Source organism: Seriola dumerili, unplaced genomic scaffold (assembly GCF_002260705.1).
Source record: "Seriola dumerili isolate Sdu_G_001 unplaced genomic scaffold, Sdu_1.0 BDQW01000025.1, whole genome shotgun sequence".
In the NCBI taxonomy this organism is placed as follows: domain Eukaryota; kingdom Metazoa; phylum Chordata; class Actinopteri; order Carangiformes; family Carangidae; genus Seriola; species Seriola dumerili.
Genome location: NW_019174280.1, coordinates 14,760,202 through 14,783,557, shown reverse-complemented (window position 1 = coordinate 14,783,557; position 23,356 = coordinate 14,760,202). Strand labels below are relative to the sequence as shown.

The window sequence follows — 23,356 nt, the reverse complement described above, 5'->3', positions numbered from 1 at the left end:
GGTTGGTTGTCTCCCAAACATTTACAACCAAGTAATTTCTAGTTCTTGTCCACTGGATATACACAGCTAAAGGGCACCGTCTGCCATTAGTGCTGCAGACTTCTCATTATTTTAACATTTGGTGTCAGAAGAGAGAGCCACTACTGAATCTCTCTCTATTCTCTTTAAGGTAATCATTCATTCACTGGCACAGAGACAGACATGTGCTCCTGTCTTTATCATTAGCAGCCAAACACATCTATTAGCAGCACAATGTTGTTCCTCTTACTGATATCATTAGAGTTAATGCCGGCAGGTCAAAGGTCACAGAAGGTGCGGTTGCTCTCTCTAATCACTCTCTGTGCATCTGCGAGGATCAAGAGCCGCTCCTTTCATCCACCCGTCTTTCACATTTTAAACTGCGGCGCTGTTTGTGCATTCTCATTGATTTGTTTTGTTTGCTGTCGCCAGCTTTGCTGTTTTCGCTTGTCGACTGTTGCTACCGGTGAATGGAGGGGAAACAAGCAGACATGTGCGCGTTGTTTGTGATGCATAAACAAGAGGTTGCAAGGTTGGGAGAGTTGGGGGTGGATGGGTGGGTGGGTGGTGGGGTGCGGTCTATACCAATCAGCATCCTCCTCCACTCAGCCATGCAAATGAGGCTCTGGGTATCAGTCGCACTCTTCTGCTTCCTTAAGTGAGTGGAGCTAGAAAGCGACTGGCGGCGGTGGGTCAGATGGATCTTATCCTCTTAAATGCTAATGACATTTCTCCATTCTCTTCATTAGCGCCGTGCCATTATCAGTAATTTGTAGCCCCCCTCCCTCCTTTTCCGGCCCCCACCCGGCTCCCCTAATGAATACTCGCCATTGAGAGGTCCGAGATGGAAAGATGGGAAGAGAGCGAGAAAGGAGGAGGAAGAGTGAGAAGAAAGCGCTTGAGCATCATTGTCTCAGGGCCTCAGTCACTGTGCAGCCTCTGTGAAATTGCTCATAGGTTGTGTACATAAAGAGGTGTAACATCAAAAGAGGTTTAATTTGGCACCCGTGTGCCTTGCTGTAAACTGACAGCCGCTTGAGTAATTGGATGCTCATTTAAATATCAGCATTGGCTGACGGAGATTGCACCATTATTTTTGTGTTCCACAAGTGCTACATCGGTCCCCTCCACCTTTCTCATTCTGTGGGTACCCATTCTCTTTCCCTCTCCCCCTACTCATTCAGCAATCAATATTGCCCCTCATACTATGCCCATGTTGAGGGCACATGAATAAACAAATCCAGGTTGTATAAAAGGTCATTTTTAAATGATTCTTTTGAAATGAAAATAAAATCCTGCGGTTGGAGGAAATAGGGGCCCCTTCAGAGAGACACAGAGCCTTGGCTTTCTGTTGATTCTCATTACGTGCACACGCACACAATCTCTCACACACCCACAAGTACACACACACTAATTTGATGCCCTTAGCCACCTCTCCTTAGTGAAATCAAGGCTTTAACACAAATGTTAATCAAGTATTGGCAAGGGCAGTGGGGCTAATATGCAAAAGCAGAAGACTCTCCACACTATGAAAGGAGGCATATGCTGTGGGTATGGCTATCAGAAGTGCCTGTTATATACAGAAAAGTAGGTAAGAGGGAGTAAGAGGAGAGGGCGGGACAGATACGTGACTGAAAAGTCTTCCTTTTTATTTAACACATCCTAATTCTTAAAGGGTTTCATACTGTCCTTTCTCTAAATGGTAGAAAAGCAACTAGATTTCTTTCACTCAGTTTACTTAAAATGTCAGTAGTTTAATCTTCAGCAGTGTTACTGGGACGTAATGTTTCCTCACCACATTAGGCACTATCTTTACAGCTGTAATTTTGCAAAGGAAGGTCATTTGTTTTTAGTTGATTTGTTTGTCATATTGGAAGAACACTTAATCTGTTAATGTATTGAATATAAATGAGAATTAGCATGAAGCTAACAACTTTGAGCATGGGGAAGCTTGAAATGAATTCATTTTCTTTTACAATTGGCCCGTCGTGTATCAGTTAGCCGTCGTGCCTAATCAGCCGTGTTATATACATGCTGCTTTGACAAGTGTGAGTCACATGGTAACATGATTTCTCCCTTCATGGATGCTCAAAAGAACAACAGAGGTGAAAGAGAGAGAGATGAGAGAATAAGAACAAAAGTGAGAGCACTGGATTACTAATAGAAAGGTCAGAGCTCTTCATGTAACAGCCGGCGACTCATAAACGTCCTTGCTTCAGTGCTGTCATTGACCGTTGTTTATTGCGGACTTGTGGAAATGATGTAGATGAAAAACGCAGTTGAATTGGATTAATGTATTATAACCTGGTGAAGCCTTGTGTCTACAACACACACACACACCGTTTTATATGCCTTTTATATGGCCATCTCGGATAGAAGCTTTGTCTGCCATCATAACCCGAGACTGGATTCACATTTCTCCGTTTTCATTATTCTTTTCTTCTTCTTGTTTCCTCGCTTGCGTTCAGGTCATTCTCACGTCTGCTCAGTTGATTAGCTTGAGTCCGCTGCTTTGCCTCAGCTACTTGTACTCAGCAGAAAGCCGCTTCGTGACCATTTGCAGTCAGTTCAAGTGGTTGAGGTGTGTGTGCGTGTGTATGTGCGAGTGGATGTGTGCAAGAGTTGAATGGCCATGACCAGACACAAAGGATTGAATGAGCACACCTGAATGACACTAATCAACATGGAGTGTTAATAGCATGGTTTGACCTCAGACACACATACATACACACACACACACACACGGGCATGCAGTGTGGCAAGAAAAGGTAAATTATACAGTACATGAATGTGCCTCCTCTTCTTCTCTGGTTCCCTTCTGTCAGGTGACCGACATCGCTGATGCCATGATCCTGAAGCAGCTCTTCGAGACGCTGTTCAAAACCGGAGTGGTGGTGGTGGCCACTTCCAACAGACCCCCTGATGGTACGACGACCAGTGTCTGAGAACACAAGTATTGTACTTTTTATTTGCTTAAAGCCATTGTTTATCATCTCTATTTTTGTTACTAAACACACAGCTCAGTAAATTTTCTGCTCTTTTTGCAAGTCCATGTATACAAAGAGTTTAATGTGAAATACATCTTCAGAAATCATTTAAAGGCTTACTATTGTAAGTGAAGTTACAGATCAATTCTGTAGTCCCTGATTCATAAATAATTAGCAGTAAAAGTAAAGGACCATCTCAGAAACACTTTAACTACTACAACATTAATAGTAGCAACAACATATAGAGTATCGGATAATATTTTCTCTTACTGCTACTACTGGGGTAGTTTTGAACCATTGTCCCCAAGAGTGAAAAAAAATTACTTCCAAAAACTGTTACGTTAATCTGTTACTCGGATAATGCTCTTTGCACTGAATAATCACAGGTAGCATCATAAGTGACCCTTTCTTGCAGAAAAGGCACACACATCCTAAAAAGACCATTAGTAAGTGGAGAGAGTAAGAGAAAGAACCTTTTTATAAGAAAAGGAATGACAGGCATCAGAGCCGCAACATTTACTTAGCCTGCTCTGAGTTACGGCCTACCCACATTAGAAATAAATGATAAATGGACTGCATTTATATAGTGATTTTTCCAGTCTTATCGACGCAATCAAGTGCCTTGCACAAGAGTACTCTGCTACTTCATTTTCTTCGGCCAGATTTTTTGTGCCAGATTGAGAGGTTGAACCGACGGCGTTTTTATACTAGCAAGTTTTTTGAGATGCTGCACTGACTCATAAATGATAGACTTGTTGAAAGTAGAAAATCCTTTTAACTGCCAACTGTTTAACTGCTAACTAAGCTAACTTGCTTAATGCCTCTCCAGCACACCATGCTGTTTTCCCCAAATGTCTTCGGCCATCTTGCCTTAGTCATGAGGTTGTTTCCAGTTTCTTGATTTACAGTCCATCAGTTAATCATTTGACTTAATTAAATCACAGTACTTTTGGAGACACTTGGGGAATAAAGCATGGTATGTTGGAAAGGAGTTTTGCAACAGTCTGTACCTCGGTTTCAGGGTAACTGCTAACTTGTCAGCTTTTACGACTTATTGCAAGCATGCAAGAGTGCAAGGAATTCTAGGTTTATAAAAAGCTCAGCTCAGAGGGACTGACAGAGCAAAACCCTTAACAGTAAACTACTGTCAAACAATGCCTTAGCCCTGCAGGTCTACCTAACTATCCAGCAAACAGTCCATACTCTGCCTGCAGCTGAAATGACAAGTAATACTCCCTGAACTGCTTCTCCTCCACCTGCGCCAAAGTAACATCGACACATTTGACAGTTACTTTACATACATCTGCATCACTGACAAATACTTTTATCCAGAAGTGCTTGGCTCCAGCAAGAATCATTTGAGCTCTACAAGACCATACCAACTACTTCCCATTTTTCAGCAATTAACCAGAAGAAAGAGGCAAGGAACATTTGATACAGCTCCCACCTTTTTAGAGACATGACACAACCTTTAAACAGGCTTTGATGTTGCATTTACTGCCAGGTGAGTAAGGCTGGAGAAAGAATGAGCAAGACGGTGATCAAGGTGGAGATAAATGCATGATGCGCCATCTGATGTCGTTTTTTTTTATTTTTGGCGAGGAAGATGTTGATGTGTCAAAACCTTGAGTGGGTACGAAGTGGATGGCAGCAAGGTGGCTCTCGTAGACAAAGACACGCGTCTCTGATATTTACTAGCTATTAAGAACAAAGCACCAAACCATGCAAACTTGATAGAGAGCCTACTTGGTATTAATTACATGGTTAATGGAACACTGAAAGCCATAAGAGACAACTGGACATGAAAGGCATACATTTTCCATCTTTTATTGATGTGGAGATGCTGGTATCAAAAAACCCCTTTGCTAGAACAGCTAAAGTAGTGTTTTATTGTTTTTATATACTGATAGAATTTAATGAGGAGGGTAAGTGTGAGGGTAACATGGTGTGTTTTTGGAGTGGAACACTTTCAGTACACTGGATCTCACATGCACTTTATATTAATGGACTGAGCCTATTTTGATTACCTGAAATGAATAATAATTTTCACTGACAGCGTCATTGGTTGCGTCACTATATAGTAATTAAATGCACAGTGTCATGGGAAATAGTCATAAAAATGAACCACTTGCTGGCTCCATGTATGATTCAGCTCACTTTTCAACCTTTTGCCTGTCGTAAAGGAGCCATTTGCAAGTTTTCACTATTGTTATATAGTCAACATTAGCGTTAACAGCTGTTTACTTACCAGTCCAGATGAAAAGTCGCAAGTTCATCAAACTGTTTCAAACTTCTTTATCTACCTATTTCTATCACTTTTTGTCTTCTACTGAAGATAGCATGCTAACCAGGTAGCCCTTGTCCGAGTCACTTATTTTAGTTTAGCATAAAGACTGGAAACAGCTAGCCTGGCTCTGTCCAAAAGCAAGAAAATCCCTCTCCCTCTAAGACTCACTCTCTAATTGAGTCACTAATTAAGAAATATCTCTTTCAGGACGTTACTGCACCCAGCCAAAAAACAGTCCAGACTTTCCTACAGATTTAACAAACACAGTATGATGTGTAAATTTGTGAGCTTTAGAGGTGCTGGTAGGTAGATTCTCTTACCTTTCCAACTGTTTCCAGTCTCAACGCTATGCTAAGCTAAGCTAACCAGCTGCTAGTTGTAGCTTCATATTTACTGTATAGACGCAACAGTTGAATTGATCTTCTCATCTAACTCTCAGCAGGGAAGCAAATGCATCCAATATCCAAAAATGTTTGGACTCTTTCTTTAACACTGGCAATAGTCATGTCTCCCACACAGCACAGTTCATTACAATGTAGGAGTTATCAAGCGAGTGTTATTTGTGTGTCAGGTCCTACTGTAGTAAGTATAAGCCCAAACATCAACAACAACCACCGACCACTTGTTTGCAAGCTGGAGAGAGCTTAAACATCAGTCTGTGTGTGTGTGTGTGTGTGTGTGTGTGTGTGTGTCTTTGTCTGTGTTTGTGTGTGAATCCGTATCTGTTTTATCTGTCTATCAGGGATGCTACTTCAGATGTAATTTGTTCCAGCCGAGCTAATTGAAACCTCTATTCAGCGAGCTGCTGTGGACATTGTCCACGCTGAAAAGGCGACAGTCCTTTCTCTCGCCACCATTGTTTGGGAATGTAATGAATTTTATGTTGCTGCCGCTGCCGGTAGAGAAATCCATTTTTCTCCCCTGGTCCCAGTCCTTTTGTCGTACCTCCCCACCCATCCTTCAGTTCATCAATAGCCACTTTATCTGCCAATCTGTGGCGGGGGAATGACATTATTAGGAGGCTAAACAGCAGCTCTAATACAGGCCCTCCCCTCCTCTTTCAGATCTGTACAAAAACGGACTTCAGAGGGACACCTTCCTACCTTTCATCGACGTGCTGAAGGTAGAGTCATCCCTCTCTCTTGTCTTGTTAATTTATTCATTTGTTTATCACACACACATACACACACACACTTGCATGTGCGCCTCTGTCCTTCTGTCCCTCTGTGTCTGTCTTTTTGCAAGTTGCTCTTTAGTGGTTTGATGTTTTCTGCTTCCTGGATGCCTCGCACAGTGTCACAAAGCTGTCTTTGATCATACCAGGGCACGCTGAAAGACCCACAGAGAGAGAGAGAGAGAGAGAGAGAGAGAGAGTGAGAGGAAGGTAGGGAGAGATGGAAAGAGCGTGAGTGAGCGCAGGTAATGTGAATGGGAGGTGGGCGGACGGGCTGAGTGACTGACCCAGACTGCTTGCATTTCAAAAGTAAAGGGGGTGAGTGTGGGGAGGGAGAGAGGAGCGCTGCAGCAGTTAGCATTTCCAGCAAAAAATCTACTTTGCAATTTAAGCAGGTAGAACCATTATCCTCCCTGCATCTCAGATGATCATTGATGTGTTTGGAGTGATCATGATCATAAATAATTGCATAATAATTTGTTGTCATGCATTTTGCAACAGATGATGGTAGCATTCTTGCACCTTTTATTGGTATTTAGTCTAAATAGTACTGACAAGCAGTATCCAACTGCAGCATATTATGCCATAAATGCAAAACTGATTCCTTTTCACCATTCATGAGAGAGAAAAACTGATTTTCAGTAATGGGAAACAACAAGTAAAAGAAGCAAATTACATTATAACCATAGTGCCACTCATCATGCCCACTCCTCAAATACTAGTCACATGCATTTATGATCTGGTGGATGTGAAGAACAGTAAAGCTTCAGGGTTAAAGTATCCACTATAAACCATGCAACTTCTCACCTTCAATATAATTCAAAATGATTGATGATGTCAACATTTCTAACCTACTGATATTAAGAGAAGTTACCTTATTGACCTTGGTGTGACCATGCTTACTTAATGAGTGATTCCTGCACACAAGATGTGAAAAAAAAAAAAAAAAAAAAAGAAGGTCTGGCTGAGTCACACTCTCAACCAGTCTAAAGTAGCAGATAAATGCTCTCCACCAAATCACCATTCATGGTGCTACTTGAATTTTATGGCTTAGTGGAAGAAAACAGTTTTTAAATTATCATTTATTATAGATTCAAATTTGAATATGTCTGTCTTACTTTTATTAAACACCTGTATTAACACCAAGTTAGCACAATGTTTTGAGACTTACCCATATATTTAGATTTTGATATACTGGTTTAGAAGCAGGGTAATTTAGAAAGCGTCATTATAACACAGATTGTCCAACAGACTCAGTAGTTTACAATAATCTGCACATAAATTCTGTTAACATAGCATCACATCTGAGCACATTTTGGTACATGTGTTAAGACAAATATTTTTCAGTACGTATCTTTCTCATAACCCTTTGTAAACTAGATTTAAAACTATACTATACTGTTGTGGTGTTATCTGCCTTTTCGCCCCCCTAGACATCATAACTAGCCTGATTGGCCTCAGAACTCCACGATTGGTCAGGCTCTAGATATGTTGGTGCAAGATTATTATGATCCCATTACATGTACCTGTTGCCTGTTACATCACAAACCTCAGTGTGATTACTGTTAAGTACGACATGAGAAAAAAATAAAAATCCAGGAAATTCCAGCTCGAGTGCTTGAACAAGAGCAATATGGTTGATATGCAGGGCCCAGGCCACAGACAGTTTCAGGGTCACCAGAGCTCCACACACACACACACACACACACACACACACACACACACACACACACACACACACACAGAGGCAAGGACACAAATGTAAACGCTCCAGGCCTTGGAGTCACCCTGCTCCCCACCTACTCTCCCAGCAGCACCCTTGCCCTCTCTAATCCACCCTCATCAAGGTCCTGAATGCCTGTTGTCCCTCTCTGCCCTGCACTACCTCCTCTCTTTCAGGGTCCCATGTTCCCCTTTGTGAGGCCATCTGGTTTTGGGGGTCGGGTTTTTTTTTTTTTTTTTTTTTTTTTGGGGGGGGGGGGTGCAATGGCTTCTCTATAGCAGCCTGTTCTGTAAAGTTAAAGCGTGTTTTAGCGGGGTCACGCTGTTAACTAGCTGACCCTTAATAGATTGAATTAATGCTTGCAGGGACCAGCGATGCGGGTCCTTCTTCCCGACGCAGCTCACACTCTTGTATGTGCGCGGCCTGAGTGTGTTTCTATAGCGAATGAATGAGGGTGTTAGAAAGTAAAAATAGCCTCTGACCTCTCCTCCCTATCACCTGAGCCAGAGTGGTAGAGGTTAATCCACCGCCTCCGTCCGCCTGGGTTGAGGTCTTTATTTAACTGTTGACTTCTGATTAGTTGGGACCCCTTTTTCCGCAGCGCCCCAAATAATCCAGTTTCCTAATCTTAAAAATAAGGAATGAGATCAAGCACACATTTTTAAGTAGAGGTACTTGTCGGGCATGGAAATCATACAACTTCACTGAATCTTAAAGTCCCTGACTGCTATTCATTTTATTTATTTTTTCATTCTTTCATTCACTCAGTCATTTGTAATTTCTTGTTCTTTTTGGCGTCACTGTGGACTCCATCTGGGGATCTATTCAGTTGTTTAGGCCTCTTTTTAGTTGTAGCCATAGCAAAGCTCAGCATTCTGTAAAATACAGGGTTTAAGGGCTTTTTTTAATGGACACTGTCAGTATTGTAACTAAGACACTCTTCCTCTCTCACAAACTGTCCTCCCTCTCCACTTCACTTTTCATCGGCCATCCTCTCTCTGCACCTCTACCCCGCTCTTTATTCTATCACTATCCTGTTCTGCTCACTGGCTTTACTCACCCAAGGTCAGGTCTCTGCATTGTAGTAGCAGAATACTGACTTTATTTTCCCTCTGCCTGTTCGATTGCAGTTGCGCACAGTGCTGCGGGGGGGGGGGGGCAACAACAACCCTGAAGCAACTGAGTATCTCTTGGTTTCCTGCTGTTTTTAACCCGTCTTTTAATATGCTCTTTTTTGTGTGTGTGTGTATGTGTCACCGTTAATAATTGCAGTTTGTGGTGCAGTTGGTGATTACAGAAAAAGGAAAATATAAATAAAAAACAGGTTGATGGAGAGCGGAAAAATTGTGCAATGAGAGGGACATGGTCCTCCAGTGGAGACCTTGGTGAGAAGGACTGCCTGTGAAGAGCTGGCTGCCTGCCAGTTCAAATCAAGCGGATGCTGATATTTGATGACTGTCATTGTCTTCCAGAGCATTCAGTGGCAGGGCAGTGCCACTCACCGCGTACCTCACTTCTTTCATATCTGTCTCTTGCCTCTAAAAAAAAAAAGATTGATAAAGGACAAATCAATTTTTCTCCTTTTCAACATGAGGAACTCGTTCTCTATTTATTGTCTAATTTTTGATTGATCCAGTTACCTTGATTTTTTATTTCCTGCTGCCTAACTGATTTTTTTTTTTTTTTTTTTTCCTGTTTTTCTGCGAGATGTGTGCAGGCTAATCAAGCTTGCATGCGCACGCACAAGTACATTATACTGTACTGTATGTATTCCTTTGTAAATCTGAAGGTGGAGGTGGGTTACTAACAGGTTTTATACCTCAGTAATGTAGGTCTATTGTTGATCACATTAGGCAAAGCAACCAAAACAAAATGGCAGACTAAAACAAGAACAAAAAAAATGTTAAGAAAGCGTAAGAAAGAGTTTAGTCAATTGGTTTCGGTCTCATAAGTAAGACGGGGTGTTGTTCTCAGCTGCGTGGCATCGGTTTCTTGTGTCCCTGTGTTGCCACCACCAGCATGTGGAGCCTCTGTTGGCCAGGTGCAGGAAGCACAGCCTGCGCCCAGTTTCGGCGCGGCTCGGGGTTTTGGGCCTCCACAGAGCTCGAGAGGGGTTGAGGGTGGGGGGTCCAGTGGGGTCCTGGATCACGAAAGGTGGGGCCTCCAACTCAAAAGATGTTTCCCCAAGAGGAGCAGCCGAGGTAGGGGGAGGTTGTGAGAACGACCCCGCAGAACAAACCATCGCTGGCCCAAGGCGGTCACACTTTAAGGGAATAGATCATTAGGTGTAATTAGGGTGTTCACATTGTCACGAACCCCCCCACCCCCCCCCCACCCCACCCCCACGACTGCCCAAGAATGAATAACATCACCACATACACCCACACACACACACACACACACACTCTCTCACACACACACACACACACACACACACACACACACACACAGCAGCTCCCCAGTTAGTGAAAACACTTTGATGTCAGAAGAGTCGTCCAGAACTTGCCAGCATAAAGGCAGTGTTTTAAGCTTTCTCTCTTTTCTGCCCCGTCTCTCTCTCGACCCCTCTATCCCTCCCTCCCTCTTTTCTTCAGTCCCTCCACACAAGGCTGTAAGACACACATGGTTGAATGAACGACAACCTCTCCCCTCCTCCCCTTCTCCCTCTCTCTCTCTCCCCATCTCTCCCCCCTTCGTCTCTTTTTCAGCCTTCCCACCCCGCATTTCTTTGAGGCCTGGTCAATTCTCCAGGCCAAACAAAAAAAGCATCAAATGTTTTCTGCTGCCGGGTAATGAGGGAGTGGACCTCATCAGGGCCCAATAGTCAGCTATCCTTGGCTTTTGTTGCAGCTCAATGGCACCGCGCTCTTTGAAAAACTCAAAAGCAACTTTTTGAGGAGTAAAGGATAGAGAAAGATATGTCGTAGAGGGAGTGGGCGCAGAGGGGAGTAGAGGCAGCAACCAAAAAAAAAAAAAAAAAGCCACTCTGTTTTTATGCTAAACGGCTGTCCAGAGAGAGCAGTGGACAGCTCGGACAATGACATGATTGGAGCTACATGTGTTTGGATGACTTTCTTCTATAGAGACTCTGATTCTCATGTCTGTCATCTCTCTGTCTTGTCAGTCAGCTACAATTAGGGACTGCTTTTCACACCACTGGGACAAATAGCAGATATTAAGCCCTGATTTGTGATAATACTAAACTTCCGGCTACAACAAACAATTTATTTTTCAATTTAAAATGTCTGTTTTTTTGTTTTTTTGTTGTTGTTTTTTTAAATATCATATAATGTATAAAATATATTGAAAAAAATCCATCACAACCTTCTGGAGTCTGAGGTAATTTTCTCAAATCAGTTAATTTCTCTGAACAACAAAACCTAAAGATATTCAGCTTACAATGAAATAAAAAGAGAAATCCTCACCGAAATGTAAATTCACCAACGGCTCAGAAACCATTTTGGCGTTTGATAGGTGACACTCGACTCTTGAATTTGTTGTAGATTTTTTTTTTTTTGAAAATACTCTTCATTGTTCCTCTAAATGTTTCAACAATAAATACGTCTATAGTGACAGAAGCTTCAGACTACGTCACAAAGTCAAATTGATGCTGTGAGACTGAGAGCATTTAGAGAATTAGAAAACTTCTTACAGCTACAAAACTTCAAACGTGAAGTGAAGTGAACACAATATGGTGGAAGCAAAGAGATGCTGCCACATATGAGGAAGAAATCCAAATTGAATGCTTGAGCATCGAAATATTAATAGGAACACCTTGCGCAGTCATTTCATAGCGATTTTTAGTAAAATCACAGTATTCCAGTATTAATCAGCAGTGAAACCCCAAAGTTTACACATCTGTCTCAGGTTGACCTTATCAGTCCCCTGCAACTAATAATTATTTTGAATATTGATTAATCTGCCAATTATATTCTTGATTAATCGATCATTTATTTAGTATAAAATGTCATAAATTACTGAAAAATCAAGGTTGTCAAAATCGACATTCCAAAGACCAATATTATGTCATAAAAATCCCTTGTTTTATCCTGCCAACAGTCCAAAACCCAAAGATATTCAGTTCACTGTCCAATAAGATGAGGAGAAGCAACAAGTCCTCGCAACTGAGACACTAAAGCAAGAGACTGTTTAGTGCTGCTGCTTGAAAAATGATTTTACCAATGAATCCATCATCAGTACAAGTGTCGATTACTTTTCTGTTCAGTAACTAATCCCTTCAGCTCTACAGTGTACTCCATGAAGAGTAGTTTTGTTCATTAAGCATACAGTATGTAGGTAAGTCTGTGTTGTGTGCAGCGCTTTACAAAGAAGAGAAGTATAAGTGTGACTGTGCCACCAGACTAGAGCTGCAACAGATGATCATCTTCATTATGAATAATCTCTTCCGTAATTTTCCTGATTAATGGAATAGATTTCATATTCTTTCAAATGTCGCAGAATCATGAAGAATGCCCCCCCAACAGACCAGAACTCAAAGATGTTCACTTTACAATGATATAGAAAAGATATGTTAAGCGATTAATCAGTAAATGAAAAGATTCAACTTTTAATCAGTCAACTAATCAGTTGATTGGTTAATCTTTTCAGCACTAGAATCAGGCGAAACGGTGTAGCCAGTAGATATTTAAGTTCCGCTAACATACATCAGAGTCCTTTTTAAACAGAATAAGCTAAACGGACGGTGACGGGGAGGTAAGACTTGATGATGCAAAGTAGACTGACTATTGGAGTCTGAGACAGGAGCGTGGTGGCGGCGGGGCGGGGGAGGATGGGCAGGAGGGGGAGGAGGGGGGACAAGACCACAATGTGTGGGCGGATAAAATCTTGGAGGAGTGAGAACTTGACAATCCCCTCAAGATGGATAATCAAGTAATGACCTGCAAGGCCCCAGCCTCATCTGATTATAAATAACCAATGGAATCATCATCACTGATTGTGTTTCCATTCCTCCTTCTTTTCCCCTCTCTTATTTGTACCTCGCTCCTCCGTCAAGAAACGCATCAGCAGTCTTCACCGTCGGTAGAGACGCTTCACAAAGGGAGGGAGCAGAAGATGGCAGGAGAAAAGACAAACTGAGATTCTAATGATGTGGCTGCGATAGTGACAAGTTTTTTTTTTTTTTTTTTTTTCTCCTTTTTGGAGGGACTATTTACCCGTTGGTGGGGTCACAGTAGGTTGATGAAATGACACCTCCCTTTTGTGCGTGGGGGAGGGCGAGTTTGTCAGGTTGTTATTAAGCCTGATTCAGCCAATTGGCTCAGAGTGGGAACCCCGTTTGTGTGAGCGGACACAGAGATAAAAAGTTGACAGCGGAGAAGAATAGAGTATTTCCGTCCCCTTGCTTTGTGATGATTACTAATTATCCTGCAGCCTAAGAGGGCCAGTGGCAGAAAATTCACTGATTTCATAATTTACTGGAGCTGTCGTTGAATACTCAGTCAGCCAGGCGATGGCTTGGATGGGATGATATGCAATTCCTTTCTTTTCTTTGATAGAATGGTGGAGATGATTATAGTTTGTGCTGTACTCCCTGACATGAATCCTGTTGACGTTTTACACTATCTGGAAAAGTTTGAACTTTGAATAGCTACAGGAACAATAGATCAGCTCAATAAACCATGAGGAAGTGACACAAAATCCCAGAGCCTGTCAGAGAAGACTGAGAAGGCGACTGCCCTCTGTTGTTGCTCTTTGTCCATTTTATTATTTATACTGAGAGGAAGCGGTGAGACGAAGTTCTTACCGTCCGTATTTCACATGACAGACGAGCAGCAGACTAAGTCACAAAGTCAAACACAATTTTAAAATGTTGGCACGTATCAGAGCATATCATAGAGCAAATCACAAATAATATAAATTCAAGTATTCACATGCAGTTTCACATGGATTCAGTCATGAATGGAGCAACAATGTAAACATCAAAGATGACATCTAATCGGATACTATCTTCACACTTGTTCCATTGGTATCTATTTGTGTTTCATATTTGTGAATATTCTCTCAATGCATAGTTTGCTTTCTGTGTGCCACTACCAACGCTGCTCAGATTTGGCTAAAGAAAATACTGAAATACAAGAATCCAATGAAAACTGCCACCTATTTTTTTTTTTTTAAATCTATATAATGTCAGCTCAGCATTCACTAAAGCTAACAATTCAACAGGTCAGAATCCAAAGATATTCAGTTTGCTCTCACATAAGACAATTAGCTGTACTGTCATTGCACACAGTAAATATAAGTTCAGGAAATGTAGTTTGGCATCTAACCAGTGCAAACAGAAACAATATATATATATATATATATATACACACACACACACATCCAGTGAATTAGCCATAGTAAGACGGAGTGTAAATGTGAGAGAAAAAAAGAAAAAACAACTAATAAAAAATTACTTAAACGATCGATCACTTGTGAAAATAAGAGCCACTTAATGTCTGTTGATTAATGAATTAACAAATCATTTGAATTAAATTAGATAAATCCACAGTTTGAATTTTCGTGTTGTGAATTTGGAGTTTCCTCTATCATCACATCAAAAATCCAGAGGGGATGAAATGGAAGTATTCTGTCCAGCACTGCTCTGAAACTCAGACAGACCCACTATGAATATTTGCCCTTTGAACGTATTTGTAACATTATGTTTTGTGTGCATGTGTACAGGAGTACTGCCACACCATCTGCCTAGACGCTGGGATTGACTATAGGAGGCTGGACAATGTTGCAGCGGGGAAACTCTACTACCTGTAAGACAGACACACACACACACACACACACACACACGCACATGCAAATATGGGCCCAATTTGCCGCCGCTTGCAGCCCAAGTCAGCTCAGAGATTTTGCATCTGGTAAATAGTTGACATAAACCTGCACCCACAACATAACGCACAAGCATTCACATACACACACACATGCAGGTGCACAAACACACTCAGCAAATGTTTGTGTACAACATCTAGTTTTATTTTTCTTCTTTTTTTTTTTTTTCTTTTTTTCCTTTTTTTTTAAGGCCAGAAAGAAAAGGCAAACAGATGTATAAACGAGCAGAAGCAGACCGGGAGTTTTATGAAGACCTACATTACCTTGAGAGATCCATGAAAAGAATAAAAGAGGAATCAATAGAATATGAGAAAATGGTGGAGCTTAAAAGCTAGTTTTCTATTTCCATCATTACATGTTAAGGACACGCGCACACACACGCGCAGGCAAATGCAGCATGAATGACACTGCCGTTGCTCATTGCTGTATTGCAGCTTTCAAGTGCTTTCGTCTTTTCACTGTATGTAAATAGAGCGCGTCACACCCTTTTTACCTGGAGTTAAAACACAAGCATACACACAGACACAAACACACACACTTTAAAATCTAATTTTGACGTGCATTCACAGGGTAATGCTCGTGTTTAGAGCCTAACATCCTGTTTTTTACTGATGGAGTGAAAAGCTAAGTACCCCCCCCCCCCGCGCTCTTCTTGCAGCCACCGTTTGATGTGGCCACTTCAGCATTATTAATTTCATATCCTATTATTTCTTCTCTGTTTCGTTGTGTGTGTGTGTGTGTGTGTGTGTGTGTGTGTGTGTGTGTGTGTGTGTGTGTGTGTGTGTGTGTGTGTGTGTGTGTGTGTGTGTGTGTGTTTGTGTAGCACTGGGGAGCCTGGTGCGGAGGCCTTCATGGATGCACTGTTTGAGGAACTGGCTTTAAGACAAAAGAGCAGTAAGGAAAATACCAGCTTACAGGAAAATGTGTCCACTTTTTAGAAGTGCTTCGTTACATAAGGAGACTTCAGAGATGTCCATGTGTCCCCGGTAAATCATGTCATCTGATGCAGCATCATAACACTTGCACCATCCAATAGTAGCTAATATGTGTGTGTGTGTGTGTGTGTGTGTGTGTGTGTGTGTGTGTGTAGCACTGGGGAGCCTGGTGCGGAGGCCTTCATGGATGCACTGTTTGAGGAACTGGCTTTAAGACAAAAGAGCAGTAAGGAAAATACCAGCTTACAGGAAAATGTGTCCACTTTTTAGAAGTGCTTCGTTACATAAGGAGACTTCAGAGATGTCCATGTGTCCCCGGTAAATCATGTCATCTGATGCAGCATCATAACACTTGCACCATCCAATAGTAGCTAATAAAGTACATTTTCCACATTGAAGGATAAGGTATGTGATATTTTTTTATTTTTGATATTAACAAATCCCATGAAACGACCAGAACCAACATTGTGTCTTACATCTGTCTCCTCATATTTTCTGACTTCCCTTCCCTGCCTGTGGTTCTCAGACCCTGTTCCCTTTCGTTCCGACTGAAGACACAAAAAACAGGCCATGAATATACATTTTATTCATTTATTTATTTCAAATAATACATTTTTTTTTTAAAACATCTGCACTTTGTTTTATGAATTTTACTCACACAGGTGTAAATACAGCATTTATTGCAGACTATTTTCAGCTGTGGATTAATACGTATTTGACGCCATGAGTATTTTGTGTGCGGGATTGATTTAAAATAAATTACAGCTGACGTGGTTCACCGTAATAAAGGAGAATGTCACCTAGTGCAACAGTAATAATAGTTTTAATTTAATAGTTTTTAGACAGCAATGGATGTATGTGGCACAATGGAATAAGCCTTATCAGGCATTGGTTTTATGGGATTTGTTGATATTAGGAAAAATATAGAATATCACCAGAACAAAAAGAGCAAAAAAACTGCCAGGCTTGGTTGTTTATCATTTTATTATGACTCATCATGTAGCTTTAGAAGTAAAACTAAAACCAGGGCCTTAAAAGGTTGCGTGAACTTGCATTTAGATTTCAAATTCAGTTTTGGAGGTTTCAAAAACTGTTTATGGTTTTGTTTCAGCTACCAGGTTAAGTTTTATATAACTGCAGATTTGTCACCTGCACATTCATGCTGCCCACCTCCTGTTCTACAGGATTCAGGTCTGGTGACTGGGGAGGCCACTGCAGTTCACTGAGCTCATTGTCATGTTCATGAAACCAGTTTGAGACGGTTTTTGTTTTGTGACAAGGTGCATTATCTTGCTGGCAGTAGCCATTAGAAGATGGTAAACTCCCCAAAGTGTGGCAAGAAAACATTCCCCACACCATTACGCCGCCACCAGCAGCAGCCTGGACAAGGCAAGTCGGGTCCATTGATTCATGCTGTTGACACCAAATTCTGACTCTATCATCTGCGTGGCTGAGCAGACATCCAGGTTTACCAGACCAGGTTACGTTCTTCCAGTCTTCAACTGTCACCTTTTGTTGGTCCTGTGTCCGCTGCAGCCACAGACTCTGTTCTTGGCAGGAGTGAAACCCGACGTGGTGTTCTGCTGTTGTAGCCCATCACCCTCATGGTTCAACGTGTTGAGCACAATTGTAAAGAGTAGTTATCTGATTTACTGTCACGTCCAACCAGACTGACTGTGTGCGTGAGGTCTAAGTTGCACTTGAATTTCGCATCTTTGATAGATTTGTTTTTAATGTAATGATCCAATGTGATACTACAGTGGCACGGTATGACTGAGGATCACTAATATTATTATATGTGTTTGTGTTTCCATAGTTACAGGTCCTCAGGTGCTCACAGTGCTGGGCAGAGATGTGACTCTGGAAAAGACCTGTGGCTCCATCGCCGACTGCACTTTTGAGGAGCTGTGTGGCAGAGTGAGTGTTTAATCCAAATTAGTGTTGCTTCATTGCCAGCATGAGGTAATTAAAACAGCTGTTTAAAGAGCTGCATAACATCATGTATTCCTAACGATAATACTTATTGCTGTAGATAATCATCTTTAGCCATAGGTCACTTTTCTGTGTTTCCAAAGAAGATTAGGACTACAGGAATGGAGCACAGACTTTTACTGCACTAGTTTCTCCCTTTTTTTTTTTTTTTTTTTTTTTTTTTTTTTGTTTTTTTAAGATAATTTTTTGGCATGTTGCTTTTATTAAACAGCTTGATAGTATAGAGAGACATGAAACATGGGGACAAGCCTCTGGCTGAACTCAAACCACAGATATCCCAGTTAGAAAGTATGGATTTTAAACTACCTGAGAACCAGGATGCCCTCATTCTCTTTTGGCTCACACACACACACACACACACACACACACACACACACACACACACACACGCACACGCAGAGTACACCCACACACACAAAATCCACTCACGACTAATCAAAACTGCTCAAATTCAAAGCAATTCTCCTGCCCTGCCTTATTATTGCCTCTGCATTCTGTTTCTTCCCTCCTCTGCGTACTTATTGTCCAAGCCATTGCTCTCAAACTGAATCACCTTCCCTCCATCTCAGTCCTATTTTCTGCTCAATGTCAAAAAGCAAGTCTATTGACAATTTTGTGAATAGTTGAGCCCGTTGTGCCTCAGATAAAGCGGTGTGGTACAGTAATCTGCAGTGTGTGTATCGTCTCAAGTTTGATGGACAGCCGAGAGCTTTTGCAGGCATCTGAGCTTCAAGGCTTCTTTCGACATATGTTTGGGAGCAATCATCCTGACTGGCAAAGGGCCAAGGACAGGGACTAAAATGACATCAGCCTGAACCTTTTGCACATGGTGCCGCCATTGTACAGTTAGCATTTTTTCAGGCCAGGCGTAGAGACTGCAGTGTTCACAGTTCTTGTGTCCCAGTGTGTTAATGTAGCAGCTGTGCGCGTACGCTCCACTGGAACTATTTACTCTGTGCAGTGTGATGTGCTGTTGTAGGTAAGAAGCTCAGGTCTGACTTTATTCTGGTATCTAACCTGCTCAGTTGTTGTTTTCCAGCCTCTGGGTGCCAGTGACTACCTGGAGATGGCACGGCTCTTTGACACTGTATTTATCCGCCACGTTCCAAGGCTGACGCTGACACTGAAGGACAAGGCCAGACGTTTCACCACCCTCATAGACAACTTCTATGACAACAAGGTTATCCAGCTGACATATGGGGGATGGGCTTGTTAATAAACAATAGATTGGAAAAAAAAAAAAAGGCATATATCATATCACTCATTACCTCTTGATTTCTAAGTTATATTTGTGCCGTTGTGTTTATCTTATCACCATCATTACAATTACATTCCCATTACGTTCCTAAATTAAACATACACAACAGCATTAAACAGGTGTGTGCAACAGGAAAGGGCTTCACACAAATTTTCTGCCACCAAGTCTGAAGCAGATTATTGTCTAAAATATAACTGTATGCTGTAGCATCGGGACTAACCAACTCAAAGCATGAAAAAAAAGGACACAAATATTCTTCTACTTCTATGTGAATGTTTAGACTGAACAAACACTGTGTCTATCTCATATTACCTCACTTCCTATGCGCTGTAATTTTATCCCTTTGTTATTTATTGTGTCAATGTTCACATCATCTCAGGAATGCAATAAAACACCTCAAATTGACCAGTTATAAGTATTGTACTAACAAATGTTGAACTTCTCTCAGTTAATATTGATCACAGGAAATACACTCTTAATCGTTAATAATGTAATAAGTTACCTCCATAAACAAACTGGACATTCCCGTGTCTGATCTTTGTCTCCTTCCCCCCGACTCGGTGTCCCAGGTGAGAGTGGTGCTGCTGGCGGCGGCTCCTTTAGACCGGCTGTTTGTCCACTCTGGAGGGGAGGATGAGAGGGACCGACAGCTGCTGGACGACCTGGGCCTCAGCGGGGTAAGATCACATCTGCTGCAGCAGCAGGGAAACCATCATCATCTCATATCAAAAACGAAGAAAAGCAACAATCGAAAAATACATGAGCTTTGGAAAATCACATCACTGATTTCTCTTTCTTTCAGCTCATAGCCCCTCATAAGGATACATATACCTGTATATAAGGATACGAAGTCCAATGTGCATTTCATGTAATGCTGTGTTACTTAACTTATTGTATCAGATTTCACCATGTTATTTGCGTTTGATTACAAACCACTTTGAAATACCTATTAACCCTCACTACATTGCACATAACACAGGTGTGACTTTTTTTTTTTAATCGCTCAGCTTGAAGTTTTATTTGATTTTACAATATTATGCTTTCCCGGAAAGTTTCACTGAGACCCTTTTCAGCTTTTTCAGTAATGCAGTGTTCACACCCGCATATCTGCCGCTCTGGCCTTTTCGAACCCAAAGCCTTATGCCCTGAAACTTTCCTCCCCAGTGCATATTATTCATTCAGTTTAGATTGGACCGGAGTGCATTAGCTGCTAACTCTGGTGTTGGCTCCTTTTTTTCAGGAGGCAGCAGAGCGTCTGACTCTGTTCACAGCCGAGGAGGAGATCTTTGCCTTCCAGAGGACCGTCTCCAGACTGATGGAGATGCAGACCGAGTCGTACTGGGTGGAGGGAGACCGCAGTCACAGCAATAAACACATAAACACCTAACATCCAGTTCTGACTGCCAGGATAATTATATACCTCCGGACAACTCAGTACCTCACTAAATACTGACGCTGCATAAGCAAAAGCTCCTATTTAGCAGAAACAGAACAGATCAAGTCTATTTTGGGCGACCAAAGCTAAATGTTTTAGGGAATAAGCAGCAGTTTACTTCAATTTGTCCAGAAAAGGCCTGGTATCCATAGGAAATATAGAACTACGTAAAACTGGATACCTGTTTTCCTTTGGATTGAACTTCTCTTCATCTTATGCATGTGTGTTATATCTTTTTACTGTTTGGTCCTATTCTGAGAGGCGTCCTCTCTCCCCCTTCAGGACTATTTATTTTACATAGTACAAAAAGCTCTCCAGCATGTGTGAAACCCTGACAGGTGCTTCTTTCAAGGAAAGAAAGGGGACCAAGTGTCCTTCACAGTAGTTGGCTACCACCCTCTAGTGGTGACAGTGGAAAGGGAAAAATGTTCTCAAGCTCTTTCTGTTTTTATGGAGCTACACCAGTGCCTGTGCAGTTTGAAAATAAACCCTCACTGTGTGAAACCTGGTGTGAATTTAAAATGTTATGCATTATGTTAATCCACGTTTTTAATGAATGAGCCCAGAATTTTGTATTTAGGGAACGGATGAGCCATCTGTATGTTCAGCTCAGTAGCTGCTAGCCTGGCATTGATTCTTAATCAATTAGAACTGATCTTGATTTTGACTCACACTTTACCAGGATGGTTTGACTACAGTTGCTATTTCTAACACGGAACTTTGTTTCTATCAGAAGTACAGGCAAGGTTTGAACTCTTGAATCTAGACTTTTAAAGAAGTAGTGTAACGTGGGTGTGTGGCCAAGATCAGCAGTCCAATGTCATAGATAAAAAAAAAAATGCATATTGATTAATAAAGTAGGTCCTTCAACCAAAATGTTCATTTTTTTGTCACAATTATTTCACATTTCGTCAGCTTTTGCATATGTAAGAAATGTATGTTTTTTCATCTAAAGAATCTTTTCTACTTTTTTTTTTTCAACATGCAGGCATTTTTCTATGAAATGAGACACTGGAGGTATGCCAAAATATTTTATATTATACACTTTGTTGATTCCTATAGTTTTGAATTCAGTGCACTTTGCAGGTAATTAAAATAATCTTTGCTGTAACATGTGCAATAGTATTTTATTTGTATAGTGTGGGTTTCTATGATTCTCACTCGGTTTTTCTCTGCTGTAAATATATTAAAGGATAAAGGATAACCTTGACTTTTGTTAGAGAAAATATAGACTACTCTCATAATCTGAATTTCATTTATATTTGAAGGGCAGACTTTTTTTTACTCCGTGGTGTAACTCCATCCTGTCTGCCTGTAGGTGGCAGCAGAGGGTAACCAATTGCTAGAAGGTTTGTTATTGCGTCCATCTAAGGATGAGGTCATCCTAGTGCACCACTCCAGCCTGGAGCAGCCCCCCCTGAGAACTACAGTCAGAACAGCAAGCAGCACCTCCTACAGATTCTTAACCAAGACCATTACATAAGGTACAGTGTTTGTAACAAGTGTCCAAGTAGCCAGTATTATAAAACAAGTGCAAAATCCCCTGAGTAAATGTATAATCTAATTAGATTTAAGACACAGTAAATGGCTCCTTTGTGTGTGTGTGTGTGTGTGTGTGTGTGTGTGTGTGTGTGTGTGTGTGTGTGTGTGTGTGTGTGTGTGTGTGTGTGTGTGTGTGTGTGTGTGTGTGTGTGTGTGTGTGCTGCACAGTGTGTGTGTGTGTGTGTGTGTGTGTGTGTGTGTGTGTGTGTGTGTGTGTGTGTGTGTGTGTGTGTGTGTGTGTGTGTGTACTGCTACATGCACATGATGTGTATCATTAAAAAGTGCTTGACTTGGTGGAAAGGCCCCAAGTCTATCCCACCATAACTCTCAATTAAAGAAAAATCAATCACGCCCCATTCCGAGGCCCTTAATCCAATCTGAGCATTACGCTGTTTGGGGGAAACATCAGACACAAACAGAGATGGCCGACATGCTTTGTGATTGTCTTAATTGGATGATTCACGCTGGCTTAGAGGGGTGGCCATAGTCTCCATCCTCTCTGGACAACAGTCCTTATACCCCATGCTGACAGAGGGAAGATGGAAAACAGTTCACCTTTTGTCCCTTTCTCAGTGTCCTATCAGTTGAAACGGGAGCGCGGGAATATTATACCTGTGCTGTGACACTTTCCTGCTTTTACTTCATGTTTAGGTTTGGATACAATGTACAGTACAAAAAGTTCCTTAATGCCTGGAGTGTTCATTAGATTTAGCTTTATAAGGTTATAGAACTTTGATGTTAAACAGTCTGTGAACATGAATGAAAGAGAGCACTGTTGCCAATACCAGTATGTTGAGTACTTGAATGGATTTCAGACATTGTCCTGATGCAGTTGTTCAATCAGGTTTTCAGGCCACTGGATTGTACTATACAAACCTCATGTTACGTGGCTCCAACCTAGAAGAGCTTATGAGTTGTTGGTTGGAATTTGTCCTGGAAAGAAGAACAGACACAACATTATAAATGGTTTGGCTTTGTGTGTGTGTGTGTGTGTGTGTGTGTGTGTGTGTGTGTGTGTGTGTTTGCTCACTTGCGTGCATGATTGATGCCTTGTGCAACATTTATTATGGCCTTCAATAGGGGCATGTAAGGAGAAGCTGGCTTATCTTGGTACGCAGTAACTTGGCCAAATGCCAGAGATACTGCAGCCAGGTAATTAAGG

The 23,356-nt window shown here is 41.5% G+C and overlaps 1 protein-coding gene across 1 annotated transcript in view; it reads left to right on the top strand.

Moving 5' to 3' along the window:
- Window positions 1-21,504, top strand: part of LOC111240311 (lactation elevated protein 1 homolog B-like) — a 28,276-nt gene extending 6,772 nt beyond the window's left edge. The window contains exons 6-13 of the mRNA XM_022770273.1: window positions 2,844-2,943; window positions 6,357-6,415; window positions 14,874-14,956; window positions 15,856-15,926; window positions 17,784-17,884; window positions 18,999-19,139; window positions 19,787-19,894; window positions 20,458-21,504. Of these exons, the coding sequence (XP_022625994.1) occupies window positions 2,844-2,943; window positions 6,357-6,415; window positions 14,874-14,956; window positions 15,856-15,926; window positions 17,784-17,884; window positions 18,999-19,139; window positions 19,787-19,894; window positions 20,458-20,604 (810 nt within the window). The 3' untranslated portion in view covers window positions 20,605-21,504. The remainder of the gene's footprint in view (window positions 1-2,843; window positions 2,944-6,356; window positions 6,416-14,873; window positions 14,957-15,855; window positions 15,927-17,783; window positions 17,885-18,998; window positions 19,140-19,786; window positions 19,895-20,457) is intronic.
- The last annotated feature ends 1,852 nt before the right edge of the window (window positions 21,505-23,356 follow it).